The sequence below is a fragment of the Brienomyrus brachyistius genome, chromosome 1 (assembly GCF_023856365.1).
Source record: "Brienomyrus brachyistius isolate T26 chromosome 1, BBRACH_0.4, whole genome shotgun sequence".
In the NCBI taxonomy this organism is placed as follows: Eukaryota; Metazoa; Chordata; class Actinopteri; order Osteoglossiformes; family Mormyridae; genus Brienomyrus; species Brienomyrus brachyistius.
The window spans coordinates 4,390,387-4,406,712 of record NC_064533.1 but is presented as its reverse complement, the minus strand read 5'-3'; the positions used below and the strand labels follow the sequence as shown (position 1 = coordinate 4,406,712).

The 16,326-nt window shown below is 48.2% G+C and overlaps 1 protein-coding gene across 1 annotated transcript in view; it reads left to right on the top strand.

Annotated features, from left to right (window-relative positions):
- Nucleotides 1-1,111: 1,111 nt before the first annotated feature.
- Nucleotides 1,112-16,326, top strand: part of LOC125715830 (SLIT-ROBO Rho GTPase-activating protein 1-like) — a 68,847-nt gene continuing 53,632 nt past the window's right edge. The window contains exon 1 of the mRNA XM_048987843.1: nucleotides 1,112-2,432. Coding sequence (XP_048843800.1) covers nucleotides 2,366-2,432 — 67 coding nt within the window. The 5' untranslated portion in view covers nucleotides 1,112-2,365. The remainder of the gene's footprint in view (nucleotides 2,433-16,326) is intronic.

The following is a 16,326-nucleotide window of genomic DNA, read 5'->3' as shown; positions in this document are numbered from 1 at the left end:
ACCGAATTTTGTTTATAAACTTTAGTCACCACATTGCTCACTCATGATTTAATGTAGATATTATGGATATTGTTATATTTCCTGCTGTCTTTTGTGAATGGCTAATTTATTTGTTATTTTTATGTTCCACAGATGCTGTTGTACACCACTGTCCAGAGGCCAAGATATCAGACACAGAAAAAACAATCAGCACAAGAATTTGTGAGCTGTGGCAGGCTGGTGAAGCGAAGATGGAACATCGACAAACTGCAGAGAGTTAAACGGGATAACAGGCTGTTCCTTGTTTCTTTACATGTTCCGCAACTTAATTTAATAAGTGAGGAAACAAGATGGACCGTTAAATAGGCTAACAGGCTGTTATTTTGGGCCAGTTGTTTAGTCTCCTTCCTTGTTCTGGATCTCTAGCTCATGTTTGGAGATTGAAGGCTAAAGGCTAAATAAGGAATAAGTTTCCAAAAAACATTAGACATAGATGGGAAATAATTTTGTATGTTTCAAAACAGGCTGGCTGACTCACTGTGACTCCCAGACCAGGAAGAGCACAATGACGGTGAAGAGAACTGTAACTATATTCCATCCATCCATCCATTTTCCACCGCTTATCCAGGGTCGGGTAGTGGGGTAGCAGTCTAAGCAGGGATGCCCAGACCCCCTTCTCCCCAGCCACCTCCTCCAGGTCTCCCAGGGGAATTCCAAGATGTTCCCAGGCCAGCTCACAGATGCACTCTACTTTGAGCCCCTCCCGAATGTCCGAGCTCCTCACCCTCTCTAAGGCTGAACCCAGACACCTTACAAAGGAAGCTCATATCGGCTGCTTGTATCCGCGATCTCATTCTTTCAGTCACTACCCAGAGCTCATGACCATAGGTAAGTGTAGGAACGTAGAAAGCTTTGCCTTCCTGCTCAGCTCCCTCTTCGCTATGACAGAATGGTACCGTCTCCAGAATACTGCCGAAGCTGCACCGATCCATCCATCTCCCACTCCCTTCTTCCCTCACTCTTAAACTCCTCCGCTTGGGGCAGAAACTCATCCCCCACCAGGAGAGGACAATCCACCCTTTTCCTGTCGAGAACCATAGTCTCAGACTTAGATCTTCATCCCGGCCCCAGTTTGTCCAATTAGCAAATAAAGGATTTGTCATTTTAAATGTCCTGTAAAGGCATTTTCTGCCGCCAGATGGCGAACTAGACACATCAGGATGTCATACATCGCGCTAAATGTGAAATCGGAGTAACAGTGCTGACGCGAGCCTCGTACTACTGCACCCAGATTAACGTTTATTAACCCTTAGGGATGTTGTAAACTATAACCTAACTACCGAAAAGCCACCATGAGTGTGAAAACGAAGCGAGCTGCGTTCTTACGCGCAGCAAACACGTATATAACGACGAAGCTGCCATCTACGATCAGCTACAGCGACGGAAAAATCGCTCCCCCAGGAAAGTCTCCGCGATACTCTGTTTCTAATTCAGTCCATTGTTTTGCATGGTAGCCTGGATTAAAATTAAGGAAATCTAGATTTTTGCATTTACACCACGTGTTGAAGTTGGGACTGCTAAAAAAGCTCCCCGTATAGTTTATATGGACCTCCGTAAGAGGACGGGCATCTGGGCCACGGCAGTCCCTGGGCACCGACCCCCTGCACGCGTCATCCGCCGGGGGGCGCTGTCGGCCAGCGTCCACATTTCCGCCCAGTGCTCCCCGACAATCCCACCCCGTTACTCCCAACACTCCCTCCCTTCCACGCACGGCCTGGGTCCGATCCGATCCGTTGGTGGATTGGGGCCGAAGGGACACACTTCGTGTTGGGGGGGCAGGGGAGGTGTTCAGCGGCGCTTTTCCGTCCTTCCCTTCGCCTTGGACAGCCTTACTTCAGCATAGCCTTCCTTTCTCACCGAGCATTTCTGTGTATTTTATCCGGACGGGCTTGCATGCAGCTAAGGGCCGGTCTGCTGGTTTCACTTTCCCGGTGATGCGTGGGGTCGCTGCGGCTCCTACTCGTCCGTCCCTCGGAGCCGCTGCCGGGGTTTGATCCCATTCATATATGGGCTGTTCGTCCTTCTGCTGGAACAATGGGATCTCCAGATGCCCTCGGTGTTTTGTGAAGGGAAATTAAGAAAAAAAAGTAAATTAAATAAAAAAAAAAAAAACTTGAAGCACACCTAAGACAGGCGAAAAGGCGGCGTTAAACGTGGCATCTGCAGTACGGTATATAATCGCATATCAATCCGGTGTTTTTCCCGCACCGAGCACCCCTCCCCCGATGTGTGAGCACTTTCTGCCGGATCTGTAGGTAACCGGACCTGGACACCTCTGCACGCACCTCGGCGAGTAAAGTTAGAAAAGCTGACTGAGGGACTCACCATGTCCACCCCGACGAGATTCAAGAAGGATAAAGAGATCATCGCGGAATACGAGAGCCAAGTGAAAGGTAAGATTTAACTTGGTGTGTAACTAAGTATTAAGTACGTGTGTAACTTCTCCCGGGAGGCGTTCGATCGCTCTCCGTGCATACCAGCCGGCTTGAATAGGAGCTGTTGGTGGCTGTGCTGCGGCGGCTTTGCAGGTCGATCGACTTGTTTCGATACGTTTCATTTCCAGTCCTTAGCACTGTGCTGCTTTTCAGGATTTCCCTGCGCTTTTCAGTAACGTGAATTTCTAGAAAATTAACGTTTTTAATAGCTTAATCCAGGGAGTTTCTATGTATGATGTTACATTATACACAACTTACGCATTGTATTTTTCCCGAAATGTTACTTTCTGGTAAATTGTTGATTGTTTGGATGGAGTTTGTGTTTCTTTTCGTTTTCTTTATTGATTCTCACGCATCAGGCTCCTCGGCGGTCCGCGGTGGGTTTTTATCACTCTGGGGAAGTTTTATCCTACGTGCGTTATTTTTTCCAGCCGTAAAGTCTTGCAGGGATAAACTTAAAGATGTTTGTGTTAATTGGTTTTTAATGAATGTGTATGTTTTGGATATTTCACGCTGTCCAGTTGTCAGGGATTTCAACCTGCTCACTGTTAGCAGTCGGTATTCAAATGTACAATCTAACAGTGTTTAAATAAGTGCATAACGTGAATATTGCGGATCTTGTAAGGATCGAGTGGGACATCATTTCGCTTCAGAAGACCTTAAGCTCTTCTGAATGTTGTGTAGAAGAATATTGGATTATTCTTCTCGAGGTTGTTCTCCTTGGTCCTTGAGTGATGAGAGGCGGAGGTGGTGTACACGTTACACTGGGGATAAAGGTTTAATCATGATACTGTCTGGTGCCTGGGCAGGTGATGGACGGTATTTGACTGGTGCCCCATGTCATTATCATCATGTAAGGTTGGAACGGCATAAGGGGGCAGTTGTTCGCAGCTCGAGGTGCACCTGGTCCTGTGAAATGGCCTCATATTCCTGGGCTGTTATACAATCATGAAAAGTAATCACTAGACTTAATGAATCCCGCAAGATGGCCGCCCACATCAACGGATATTGCGAGTGGAATGCGTCCTTTGGTGTTTTCCTAACATACGTCTCTCCTATTAAGGGGATAAGGGTGAACGGTGTCTCTTCATGCCATGTTACTTTTTTTCCTCCTACTTGGGGGTTTAGGGAGAAATGCCGGTGTTGTGAAGCTCAAAACATGCCGCTTCTCATGAGATTGTGCCGACGAGATACTGAGTCATCATCGGCCACTTTGCACTGTTTACCGACGGCCATGCTGAGTATCTGTGTAACTCTTTTGAAGATCTTTTACGCGAGATGACTGTTGCTCTTTAATGACAGTTTGTCCGTGTTTGTTTCATGCTGTCGTGCATTTGAGGGTCTCCCCCTTCAGACATTGACTTTGCGGTCTTGGTTGCCCAAACACCTGCATGCCAGGCCCTGCCTCCGTCTCCCCTTCGGCCTCTAATAGCCGCCTCTTATTACTTTGAAAGCCCACATATCAAAGTGCTGCCTGACCTCTTCTGCAGCTGAAACGTTGCCAGTTGATTTTAAACCCAACGTGACTCATCTTTGTGGATGGATTTGTAATTGTGACATACTTGCTTTGAAGTTAGTGTTTTTTATGTTTTATTTTGTCCTTCCTCTGTTTGTTGGCCTTCTCTTGTGAGGGGTTCTATGGAAGTATACTTTCCTAAACCGGTTTTCATTAATGCACACGTATTATATGTGAAATACCGGCTGAGATGTGGCTTTATATGTATTTCTTGCCATTACCCGTGAGGCACGGCTAATCCTCAGTAATTTTAATGTCGCACAATAGCTTCACCCCAATGTCTCCACTCATTAAATCCTGCTGTTGAGACGGTTTGTGTTGAGCCACATTAAATTCCAGTCTCTGTCGCTGTGACCCCACAGCAGTGACCCCTTCGCTGCCGGTCCTCTAATTGGCGTGTCTTTTCCTCTCATTAACAGACTATCTTCAGTGAACTTCTCGGTAATGCTGGCCGAACTTTCGGGGGAGGGGTGTAAGAGCCCCCCCCCCCCCCCCCGAGTGCCCCCCCCCCGGCCGCTGGTCATACCCCCTCCATCATTGGCTCCTTCCGACTGAGCTGCAGTCGTTCTGACTTAACAAGCAGCGGGAAGACGTGCTTGTCAAACGCTGGTAGCTATGGAGGACTTGGCTCTGTGCTCAGATTCTCACCCCTAGGGCCGATTGTGGATTATATGACATCTCGTATACACCTCCCTGTTGCCGACCGTCAGCTTTCAGAGAGGTAGTGACGGGGATGGAGGTTGACTCTTTGTTTTCTTAAGAACATGCTTGAAGACAAACTCATTATTTCCCGGCGTTATTCCGTCCACTGCGATGACTCCCCTCGGTCGTTTTGCTTCCTAATAGCCCTGTCATGCCCTGGTGTTTATGATTCACAGGAAATGCTTCTATTTTTGGTCACGCTGCAACACGAGCTGTATGTTTGGCAAGGAGCAGGTCGATACCGCTGAAATTTGCCACAGCTCCGGCAGTTATGTATTCGTTTATATTTGCCTGACTTGCCAGTGGGATGTTCGTCCGTCTCCGTCAGCCTCCCGCAGTTTGAGCCCCTGTCCTGGTTCAGACTTCCGGCTTTGCTCACTGAATGCTCAGAATTTGGGGGTGTCTTTATTTAAACGAACAAAAGAGTAAACAAACAGAAGTCCACCCCTCCCCTTTACGCTCACCTTAGCTTTTGTTTTCCTATTGTTTTCTGTTTCTCTTCCCTGAATTCCCATTGTATCTGACTGAATAGTCTTTCTCCTGGTGCCTGTCGCCATCATTGAGTGAGTGCAGCTTCAGTTCGTTTCGACGCCGGCCGATGGTTTCCGTCTGGCGTGGTATCACCTGGATTCCACCGTTCCGGGTAGTTGAAGCTCGATTCCCCTCCTTACCTTCTTTCAAACGCACGGCCCCGAAACGACTCGCTATTTATGCTCTTTACAATAACAGGAAGTGCCGTCCATCTCCGCCAAAGTGACTAACCGAAAATACTTTCATGTGCAAATAGTGTGACTGTTTGACGGTGAGGTTGTGAATGAATGAACAAATTAATTTCTTTTTCTGTATTTTTTGAGGTAACTTCAAAATCATAATACTTTCATACAATCATAATACTTTCCATGCATCACAAATCCAAACTCGTACAAATAAAATCCGACGATAGCGGAGAAGCAGGAAGGTGCAGGCTGCACCCTAAGCTTGCTTATGTTTACCTTGTATTTTAAAACCAAAATTGCAATTTAATCCTAGTACTATAGTCAAAATACAAAAGAAATATTAATGCAAAGCAAAATGCAAAACCTAACTATACACACAAAAACTCCCTCACCAGTCTCACACAAAACTCATATTTGATGCTCAAATTTATCTTTTCTGAAGTTGTGCAACTTTAGTAATTTTTAAACCAGTTTTACCATTTTTAAACCTTCAAAATCTCTCCTAACCTCTAACCGAAATGCACCCCCTTTTCACCACTGTTCGTGTGTAGATGCTGCATACAGCGGCGTCAGAAGCATTTTGAATGTGGGGGGGGGACACACTGGCATAAAACTATTATTTTATGCTAAATGTGGGGGGTCCAAGCGAATAACTATGAAATATGAGGGGACACGTCCCCCTCAGATTTAACAGCGGCGACGCCCATGTCCGCATATATGTGTCAGAGAATCTCTGTGGGATGAAACCGGCAGCAGAGAGCGAAGTCTGTTGGTCAGACACCAGTCGTTGGATTTGTGCCCTAAAACCTAGTTATTTTGGAACGGAAACACAACTCGCTGAATAACACGGTGTTTGCCTTGAATAGTGTATCCATACAAATCACACGCGTATCAGTTTGTAAGCTGTATATGTGACCTGGATAGGAAAAGAGGTGCAGGAGCAGCATCAGTTGCACTTGCTGTCGCCCCCTGCAGGGCGTCCTTGTGGCTTGCAAGGGCTACCACTGGCAGTGTCTGCAGTGAAAGTTCCATTAGCGCTCTGAAAACTATACACCACGTGTGGCTCTTTTACCACCCCTGTCCTTTTCAGCGGCGCTCTGCCCTAGTCGCGCCCTCGACAGGCACCCAGGGGCTCTGCTGTGTCGAGTGGCATCTGCTAGGTTCCTCTGAAGTGTGTGCCAGTCTTTGGGGCTGGGGAGGTTGGGGGGGTGCTGTATTTGTAACGGCTGTCAGATTGTGGCTGTTGCTTGAATCCTTTTAAATGAGAACGCATGAGGACTGACAACAGGGTACATCTCCACCTTGTTCTTCTGTCCTCTGACTCCATCTGTCTCCACCTGATTCCTCTTTGTTCTGTATCTTCTGTCTCCATTTTGCGCTTCTGTCTTTATCTTGTCTCCACCCTGCTTCACTGTCTTTATCTTGTCTCCACCCTGCTTCACTGTCTTTGTCTTGACTCCACCCTGCTTCACTGTCTTTGTCTTGACTCCACCCTGCTTCACTGTCTTTATCTTGTCTCCACCCTGCTTCACTGTCTTTGTCTTGACTCCACCCTGCTTCACTGTCTTTGTCTTGACTCCACCCTGCTTCACTGTCTTTGTCTTGACTCCACCCTGCTTCACTGTCTTTGTCTTGACTCCACCCTGCTTCACTGTCTTTGTCTTGACTCCACCCTGCTTCACTGTCTTTGTCTTGACTCCACCCTGCTTCACTGTCTTTGTCTTGACTCCACCCTGCTCCTACATCTTATGATGGCCATACACTAAAAATGACATCCGGGCAAAATGAAATCGAACACATTGGCACAAACAATCTGTGGCATACTATACTACCATCGCTGTATATGACCTAGAGGGCACAGAATGTTTCTGATGCAGCAGACTTACGTACAGAGTTCAAATAAACATATTGTGGTGAGCGTGTGAGCTGTTTTAATAAAGGAGATGACAGTTATTTGAAAATTGAAGGTGCACTTTTTATTAACAGCTGCTATCGGTTTGATGCTAACAGCGGCACAGAGGGGACGGCAACACGCACAGTTACACGCTAACGAAACGCACGCGTTCCACGGCAAACATTACACTGTTACGATGTTTTCTATTAAATACAGGAATACGCATAATTTACAGTCTTTGAAGTGCAGTGCAAAGCATGCTGGAAACCGCATAATTAGTCCTGCTGACCAATCCCGCAGTGTCACATGTCAACCAATCGTGGACAATGGGCGGGATCAGCTAACCTGCTGCTCCTGATGTCATCTTTGCATTCACAGGTTAACACGCTGTGGAGTCCGACTAAAACCGGATTTTTAAAGTACATGTAATCATGTTAGTCCGAATGAAATCGTACTAAATCGAATTTCTTGAAGTTGGACTCAGACACCCAGATAATATGATTGGGAGTTGATTTACTACTGCATGTATACGATCAGTTGGGCTCAAAATGGCTTAGGTGCTCTGTGCATACTCAACACCTGACCCCCCCCCCCCCCCCCCGGGCTTTGACCCAGAAGTAAGAGAAAAAGCTGGTACACAGAAGAAGCTTGGAGCATAGGAGAGGACGTACAACACGTACGACATGTACGGCGCAGTAAAGCTGTCCAATTCACCGCTCAAGTAAAGGGTGCTTTTCCACTGCATCAGGTACCGTACTTTTGGTACTTGAAGAAGGTACTAAAAGTATGGTACTACAAGATGCTGGGTTTCTACTGGTGTAAAAACTTGCATCGAAATGATTTCACAGTGTGAGAGGGGGTATTTTGTACTGAATTTGAAAAGTGGCTTTCGTAGTACTGGACGACATGCAGTATTAATAGCGACATCATATCTTATGCTCATTCAATTCTTACATCACTAGACAGCTAAATTAAGATCAGTCTTTTTCTTACATTCAATTTGGTACGAATACTATAGCGTTAAGTCTAGCTAAAACATTTTTACTCTGTCATAGGAAACAAAAATCTAGCAAGTTTTGATTGTTCATTTTCAGGATTATCAAGTATGTATTCAAAAATCAGTTTAAAGTTTATCTCCGCTGCTTTTGCATGAACGCTGCATGTGTTCCTCGAGACGATCATAATAATTTTCATCCTTGTTTAAATCACTCCTAGATGGATTTGTGAGAAATTTTTGTCCTTTTTGTTTCATAAATACCCCAATATTTTTTTTACAACAAAATCACATTGCAGTAGTTGAAAAAAATTGCAATACTGTGCTATCATGGTATATTATATAAAATACTTCATTTCCATCCTGATCTTGTTGTTTCTGTTCTGACCAGATCAAAATTAAAGCTTCTGTCACTTAATAATAATGGATGCATAAACAAATTCATTTATATATTATTTTATGTCTGTGGGTCAGGGGGAAAAAGTCCAATACTGCCAGGCTGAAAGGAGCCAAATTGCCACCTATTGTAGTGGAGTCAAACATACTTTGGCCAATAATACGATTCCCCTCTCATGCATGTAAACTGGGACGAGGACAGTAGTCCGATTAAATGGTGTAGTCAAGCTATATCAAACTTAGCTGTGCATGTAAACTTACTGTGTGCTTTTGGATCTTCAATTACTCATCCTCTATATTACAACAAGCTCCTGTCATGTTAATCTCCGGGGACGTTTTTCCTTAACGTTTTTTTTTTCCTTAATTCATGCCGAGTCTCTCGCCAAGTACGTGACAAGGGCGGCTCCCTCCCCTCAGGCCCGGGGGACCTCCGGGTGACAGGCTGAGGCTGCTGCCCCCTCCCTTCCGCCACAGTGCTGGAATGTCGAGGTCTTGTTTCAGTGTTCGAGAAGGTGAGAGCCCCGCAGCCTTGGTGGCACCTGCCCAGGTCAGACCTCTGCTGCTGCTGCATGGATAATATCCAGCTCTTGGAGCCACTGAGGCCTCCCGTAAGCCGATACGGAGTAAATCACGCCAGCTACGTCCTGGACAGGATGGCCTCCCTGTGTTGTTAGGGTTGTCGGAGCATGTCGCCTCGGGCAATGAGCCTCATTCTGTGTCTTCATTCCAGGATGGACACACGATAGGGCCGGGCCCCCAATCCTGGAGGCGGGGGGGGGGGTGGGGGGGCGATGAGTCCAGAGACATGGTTGTGGGGGGATTGTGGGTATCTGGAAATTCAGTACTTTTGGGCTGGTGGTTTTTTCACCGCAGTGCTGTGTGTGCACGTGTACGTGCGCTAGATCGACGCCATGTTAATGTCTCGTAGAAACTCGAGCCGCATGCACTGACCGTGAGACATTAAGACGCTCATGAGGATTAAGATCAGCTCCGGGGGGGGGGCCTGTAGTAGTGAGATGTCAGGGGGGAAGGAGGCAAGTCGTGACCAGCCTTCTGAGCCTGGATCTCTCTCACACCCTGCTGGCTTGTGGGACACGTGCATGTGCAGGACCGGTGGCCCAGGTGTTCGGTCCGAATTAACGGCTGGATGAAGGGAAATCTGAGTCCCGCTTTGAGTGTGTGGAAGTGCAGACGCCCACCTGGTGTGTTTAACCCAAATGATTATGCTGATAAACTCTAAACACATACTATCGCAGGCCAACACACACTGAGCTTGAGCAGCAAAAGAAGCTTTTCGTAACGGATCTACACAGGGTCCTGAATGTTGTGACTAAATGTCTGTAACTTGGTGCCAACTTGAGTCACCTGGGTTGGGTTTGATGCTGGAATCCACACACACACACACACACACAAGCGCACACACACACACGCACACACACACACACACACACACACACACACACACACACACACACACACACACACACACACACACACACACACGCACGCATGCGGTGCCCAGCCACTCGCTCTGTGTCTACTCTCTAGTGTTCATTCACCTACCATCTGCCTCGACATGTTTGGACAGCCATGTGGCGGGGGGGGCTGACCTCTGCTCACCCCCTCCACCCCTCACCCCCCCCCCACCCCCAAGTGCCGTGAAGTCAGCAGTTATTGACAGGACCATCTGTGGCTGGCTGTTTAATAAACTAAGCCAGGCAGACTCTACCCCCTCTTTGACCTCCTGTTGGGCCTTTTATACAGCCCACGAAAGCCATTAATACAAAAAAGAGGGTCTGGTAAAGGTTGGGGAGGGGTGTCTTATTTTGGCCCTGTCTTAAGGCAAAAGGGCACCATGTGAAAGATAGCGGGAACACCCTCCACGGTGCCTGTAACGACACTCAGATAGTTTGTCATTCTTCTCTGTCACCTAGGCAGTGATCTGCATATCGGTACGTGAGTGTGAAAGTGGAAAGTGACTGTGGTCCATCCTGGCCTGAACCGCCTTGGGTCTGTTCAGCCACAGATCTGGGCTCTTGCATACAAGCGGCAGGCGGGAGCTGGGATGGATTTGGCAGGTTGGTGCTGGGAGTGAGGCAGCGTTAATGAAATCAGACTTCGTGGCAGCTGGGATGCGCAGGACCGGGAAAGGAGATCGGACGTTAGAAATGGAGAGGTCGGGGCAGATGGGAGAGAGGTTCACTCAGACAGGAAAGCCGCCCAGAGTCACATGACCTTAAAAGCTCGGGGTTGACTTGAGGCAGAAAGGAGTTTCAGTTGCGGGAACTAATTACTGGAATCCGATATGATTCTCCAGCTCCAATCTGCACCGTTTCAGCTGACTTATCTGCAGGGACTAAACTGTTTATCCAGGTTGGAGGTGACCAGGATAAACATCCCTGAAAATGTTTCCTGTTTGATTTATCCAGTTAATTAAACAGAGTGACATCTCCCGCGTTGGCTTCCATTTGGTGACCAAAAGGATCGATCTGCGAGTCACTGGGTCTTTCCCAGGCCCTGGGGCCCGGCACTGTGCCTTGGGGTCTTCCCTTTGACCTCTCTCCTTTCATCTCCAGCTTTGCTGATCCACATTTGTTAGACTGCATTTTTCCCCCCACTCTCCCTTTATGAGGAGACACTGAAAAAGGGCTCAGATGCTGTTATTCTTCTGTGTGCTTAGATCAAACAGTGCCAGGGTGCACTATGGGTCTTCGGACACTGACCCCGGCTGAAAGCTGATTGGCCTCTGGACTGCCCCCTCCCCTGTCACTCATCGATTCAAAACGTATCATTGGCTAATGATAAAGTTGGCCCCTCTATATGAATTATGACAACCTATCTTTAAGATTTCTATTTCTGTTTTCTTCCTGTTGCTCATAGCTTTGGAAACGGTTTAGTTTGGTAAAGTTTAAGCTTTTTAAAGAGCCGTGTTTTGTTATTGCCGCACAGCCGTAACTCATCAGGTTTTGTACGATACTGTCTGTGATGGTCTGTGTGCCATTTGCTGGAGGAAGGTAAGGGGGGTGTCTTGTCAATCATAAAGGCTTTCACTTCAGCTCTCTTCCCACCTCGATCTGTTTCCTCAGAGAATCATTGCCGCTTCCTTCCAGGAAAAAGCCGTTTTACATTTAAATGGAGACGGGGCACTGGAGCGGATCGGCGGTTTTGCTGTTTCCGTGGAGATGTGTTTACCGGCCACGGCGGTATGGCTCTGGAAACGTTCCCCCCCGGAATACCAACGACCCCTCATCCGGTTGTGCGTCGCATGGTGGCTTGTGTTATTCTGTAGAATCTGTCTGCCTTTTTTTTCTGGGGGGGGCTTTTTGGGTTCCGTGCTCCTTTTCCATGTCGCTTCCCACTTAAAAGGTCCCAGACCTGCTAGCTCTGGCCCCTGAGGCTCTTCCGCCCAGATCCTTCCCGGCCCGCTAAGCTGCCCCCCCCACCCCCCAGTTGGCATCGCTCCCAGTCCCCCCCCCCCTAATTAATGCAATTCAAACAATCGCATGGCTGCCAGCACAGGCTGTCCGAGAGCTTTTCAGTTTCTGCTGGTCAGCCGAGCCTCGGCCCCCCGCCGAGAGTGGAGGGCCACTTTTCCCCAAAGCAGACTGGCACCTATCTCTCCCATCCAGCTTCCTGTTCGAACCCGGCATCCCTTGTGTGCCTCTCGGCCGCCATCTACTGCTTGGGGTGCAGCCGTGGGTCCGAGTATCGCATATGATCAGTCGCCGATCTCACGCCTCTCGTTCCGCTTTGACCTTATCAACCGTGAGTATTGGACTCAACCAGGCTGCACGTCACCGGCTGACCAGAGGGGGCGCTGTGGCATGACCCCGGTGAGGCTCCAGAGGCCTGATTGATGGCTGCTGGAGGCTGTGGACTGGCCCAGCCTTTAATTACGGATAAATTACCGCTGGTTTCGCTGCACCACGGCCCGACTTGGCAGTTTTTGGAGCGCTGGCCCTTTCAATTTTTGCGGTTTGGGTTTTTTTTCCCTCTGTATAGCGGACGGCCGCACTTATCTGCACACAATAAAGCGTCTGTGTTGGGGAGGCGGGGTCACGGGGGGGAGGGCTGGAATATGCTTCCTGTCACGGGTCTGCGGCGGGGCTCAGGAGGGAGAAGGCCCAGATATGAATCTGTGTGCCATATTCATGCTTATTGTGTCGCCAGCTGTCCCTTGGGGGTGGGGGGGTCACATTTCTGCTGTGTGCACGGCTTCCTGGACAGTTTGTTTTTCTCATTTGTGCAGAAACAAACTTCAGGCCGGAGTCGGTTAATACGCAGATCGTATTCCAGGGCGCTTCAGACCTTACTGGCATTCTGCAGGTGGGCTGGCAAGGCGGGGTGGGGGTACATTTCAAGTATATAATTATTGGTAGGGCTGGAGGAAGCTCATCAATCCTGTGACTCAGGGGTGGCACTAACATTCCTCCAGGACCATGGTGCAGCACAGAGCAGGACAAAGACAGAGCAACATCATAAGTGCAGACAAGACAGCATAACAGTACAGATTGACAAGACAGACAAGACAACATACAGTGCCAGTTAACAGTGGTAACATTCTGGATACAGTATTTGTTACTGTATGGTAGCAGCGAAGGTTGTGCAAAAATGCTGTACAAAAATGCCGTGGTATAATAAATAACAATAAATATTATATACAGATGTACAGAGGTGTATGTGTGTGGGGGGGGGATTGTGTTCAGTTCCGGTTCAGGAGTCTGATGGCCTGAGGGAAGAAGCTGTTCCCCGTTCTGGCAGTGGAGGCCCGTATGCTACGGAACCTTTTGCCAGACGGGAGGAGGGAGAAGAGTGTGTGTGAGGGGTGTGAGGGGTCGTCCACAATGCTGGTGGCTTTGCGGATGCTGCGTGTGGTGTAGATGTCGTAGACGTAATAGAGGGGAGAGAGACCCCAATTACTGCATTATGCAGTAATGCAGTGAAAATGCAGTGTAAAGCCACAAACCTAACATCAGCAATGTCACTGTATCTCCTAAAACATATCATTGACTAATAATTCATACAGAGGGGTCGAACTTATGGCCCCGATTATGCCCCCCACCCAAAAGCCCCTGAACTGCCCTTGCTGGGGTTTGAGGTACACTGGGATTCTGTGAAGATCAGGACCTCCTGGCTGTTCCATGGCTCACATTCACCACATTGGGGGTGGTAGAGGCTTCTCTGCCTCCAGTGCTGGCCCATCGTTTGAGTGCCCCCCCCCCCCCCCCCCAGGGCTGACAGCTGTGGCTGTGGTCGCGAGCCGATGAATTATGCATGACATGGAGTGTTGAGCTTAGTGAGGTCGGCTGAGCAAGGTGGAAAAGCCCGACAGCGAAGATTCCAATCTCTGCTTTCATTGTCTAAGCCCACCCCTCACCCCCCAATGATGGTCTCAGCCACACAGCCTGACATCATAACAGGAAGCCTGCCATAGGTGGAGACCCAGGACCAGGTAGAGCACATCCATCTTCATCACCCTCCCTGGCCCCCGCTCACGGTTTGCAGAGGTGGGGTAGGGGGTTCGATCTGCATTTTGGGATTTTTTTTTTGATGCAGGTGTGAGCTCAGTGGTGGGGTCCTGAAATGGACGCCCCCCCCCCGGCACTGTGGGCTGAAATTGCGGCCTGCGGACAGGCAGGAACATTCCCTGCTGGGAGGCCTCTTAATGTTTCACCCGGAGTCTTCCTCGGGAGAACACTAAGGGGGTGTCTCAGTGCCCCTTCACCTCGACACTTTTCCTCGAATAAGCTGTAACCTTAGCAATAACCTAAGGGGGTGTCATTCATGGGTTTAAGTTATGCAGTAATGCAGTGAAAATGCAGTGTAAAGCCACAAACCTAACATCAGCAATGTCACTGTATCTCCTAAAGCCTTAGAAAGCAGTTCTTGTTTTTTTACCATGAATGACACTGGAGGACAGAACTAACTTGCAGCAAAGGATTTGGGGTCGACTGCAATCACAACTCGGCGTGATGGACCGCTGTCACCTGAATGAAACTGGTTTCTCTGTTCTGGGGGTGATCGAGCTGCCTAGCTGTTACCGCATCTCATAATTCAAAAGTAAAAGGCCTGCAGAGCCGTGCAATTTTATTAAAATTTTTCCCCCACAATTCTCTTGCACAAAATGAAAGTCATCGGGTGAGGAGAGGGGCACCCCGGATCAGTGTGGGAGGCGGGAATCCCAGCAGCCTATCCGGAGACAGCTAGGGTTCCATCATGGGTACCACAGACACCACCTGCACCACCTCTTTCATCTCCATGGAAACTGCATCCTGGATGTAGGTTCAATCATTTTCCTGGACATTCGTCTTGTACCCCACCGGGGGAGGGGGTGGGGGGGTACCGTCACACTAATAGCAATTCCGGCACTCGGCTGGTGCGCAGTAAGGCGGCTTATTGGAATGATTATCATTGACGGGAACTCGGTGATTGTCATGGAGGATCTGCCCCCCCCCCATCGCTGACTGCGTCAGTTACTCATATCTGTCCACTTCTCCATCATATCATCCATTTCCACTAACCCACCAATCGGTGACTGTTCCAAAAATGACGCTTATGGTCAGACAGCTTGAGGAAGTCATTTTCATTGGCCGTAAAGGTCGCTGCTGTTTGCCGTAAGCATTTATAGCGCAAGACTAATTATTGCGTATTAATCAGTACTGTAGATTGGGGGAATCCTTGCATGAAGAATTTAACCTCGTGGGGTGTTTGATCATGTTGTTTAGGGAATGGAAATTTATCTGCCATCCAGCCTCAGGGACGAACTGGGAGCTGTGGTCTCGAGCAGCTGCCGAGCCCATCCCTGGCCTCGTCGACCTCTTCCTGCCATTTATATTTCATTCCCAGTTTCATTACCAGCTTGGGCTCCCTGTGCCTGCAGAGTGAATCTGCTGCGGTGTCGTTGTTGTTACGGGGTCTTGCAGCGTTTAATCGCGGCCTTCCGCCCATGACGCGCAGATACGGACACCTGAGGATACTCTCCAGACTTTCCTCCGGCTGCTTGGACTGATCCTTAGCGTCTCCCTGAGTCGTCACTCACACGCACACAAGATTAAACTGGGCTTCAAGCACTGTTCACCTTCTGAAACCTACTGCTGCTTGGGGAGATACGAGACGTGACACTTTATTCCAATGCTTGTATTCACAGCTTCTGTTCCGTTCACATTTTACTTCCTCTGGGATCCTTATACCACCTTTTATGTAATTACAGTAGTTTGCAGATGAGTAGCTTTACATAAGTGCTGCAGTGATTTTAAAATTGATCGGTACAAAGTCACAACTTAATTTGTGTCTATGGAATATTACCGCTAGTTAGATTTACTCATAGTGATTAAATTAATCTTCTGTGTGCCTAACTTCTAAACACGGTATTAATATTGCAAGTAGTGGGCAGTCACACCTACGCACATTGAAGATAAACTATCAAAAAATGAATATTTGCGGGAATTTAAGATGAATATTAGCTTTTAAAATTGTAGCGTTTAACAATGTGGTGAATTTAATAAAATGATCAAGTTATGTCACTGAGGCATCAAGTCAAAGCCCTTATTTTCCGGAATTTTCTGAAGGACAGTCGTGCCTAATCCTGGGCTGTGAATGGGACCATCTTGACTTTTCAGACAGCATTTCCTCCC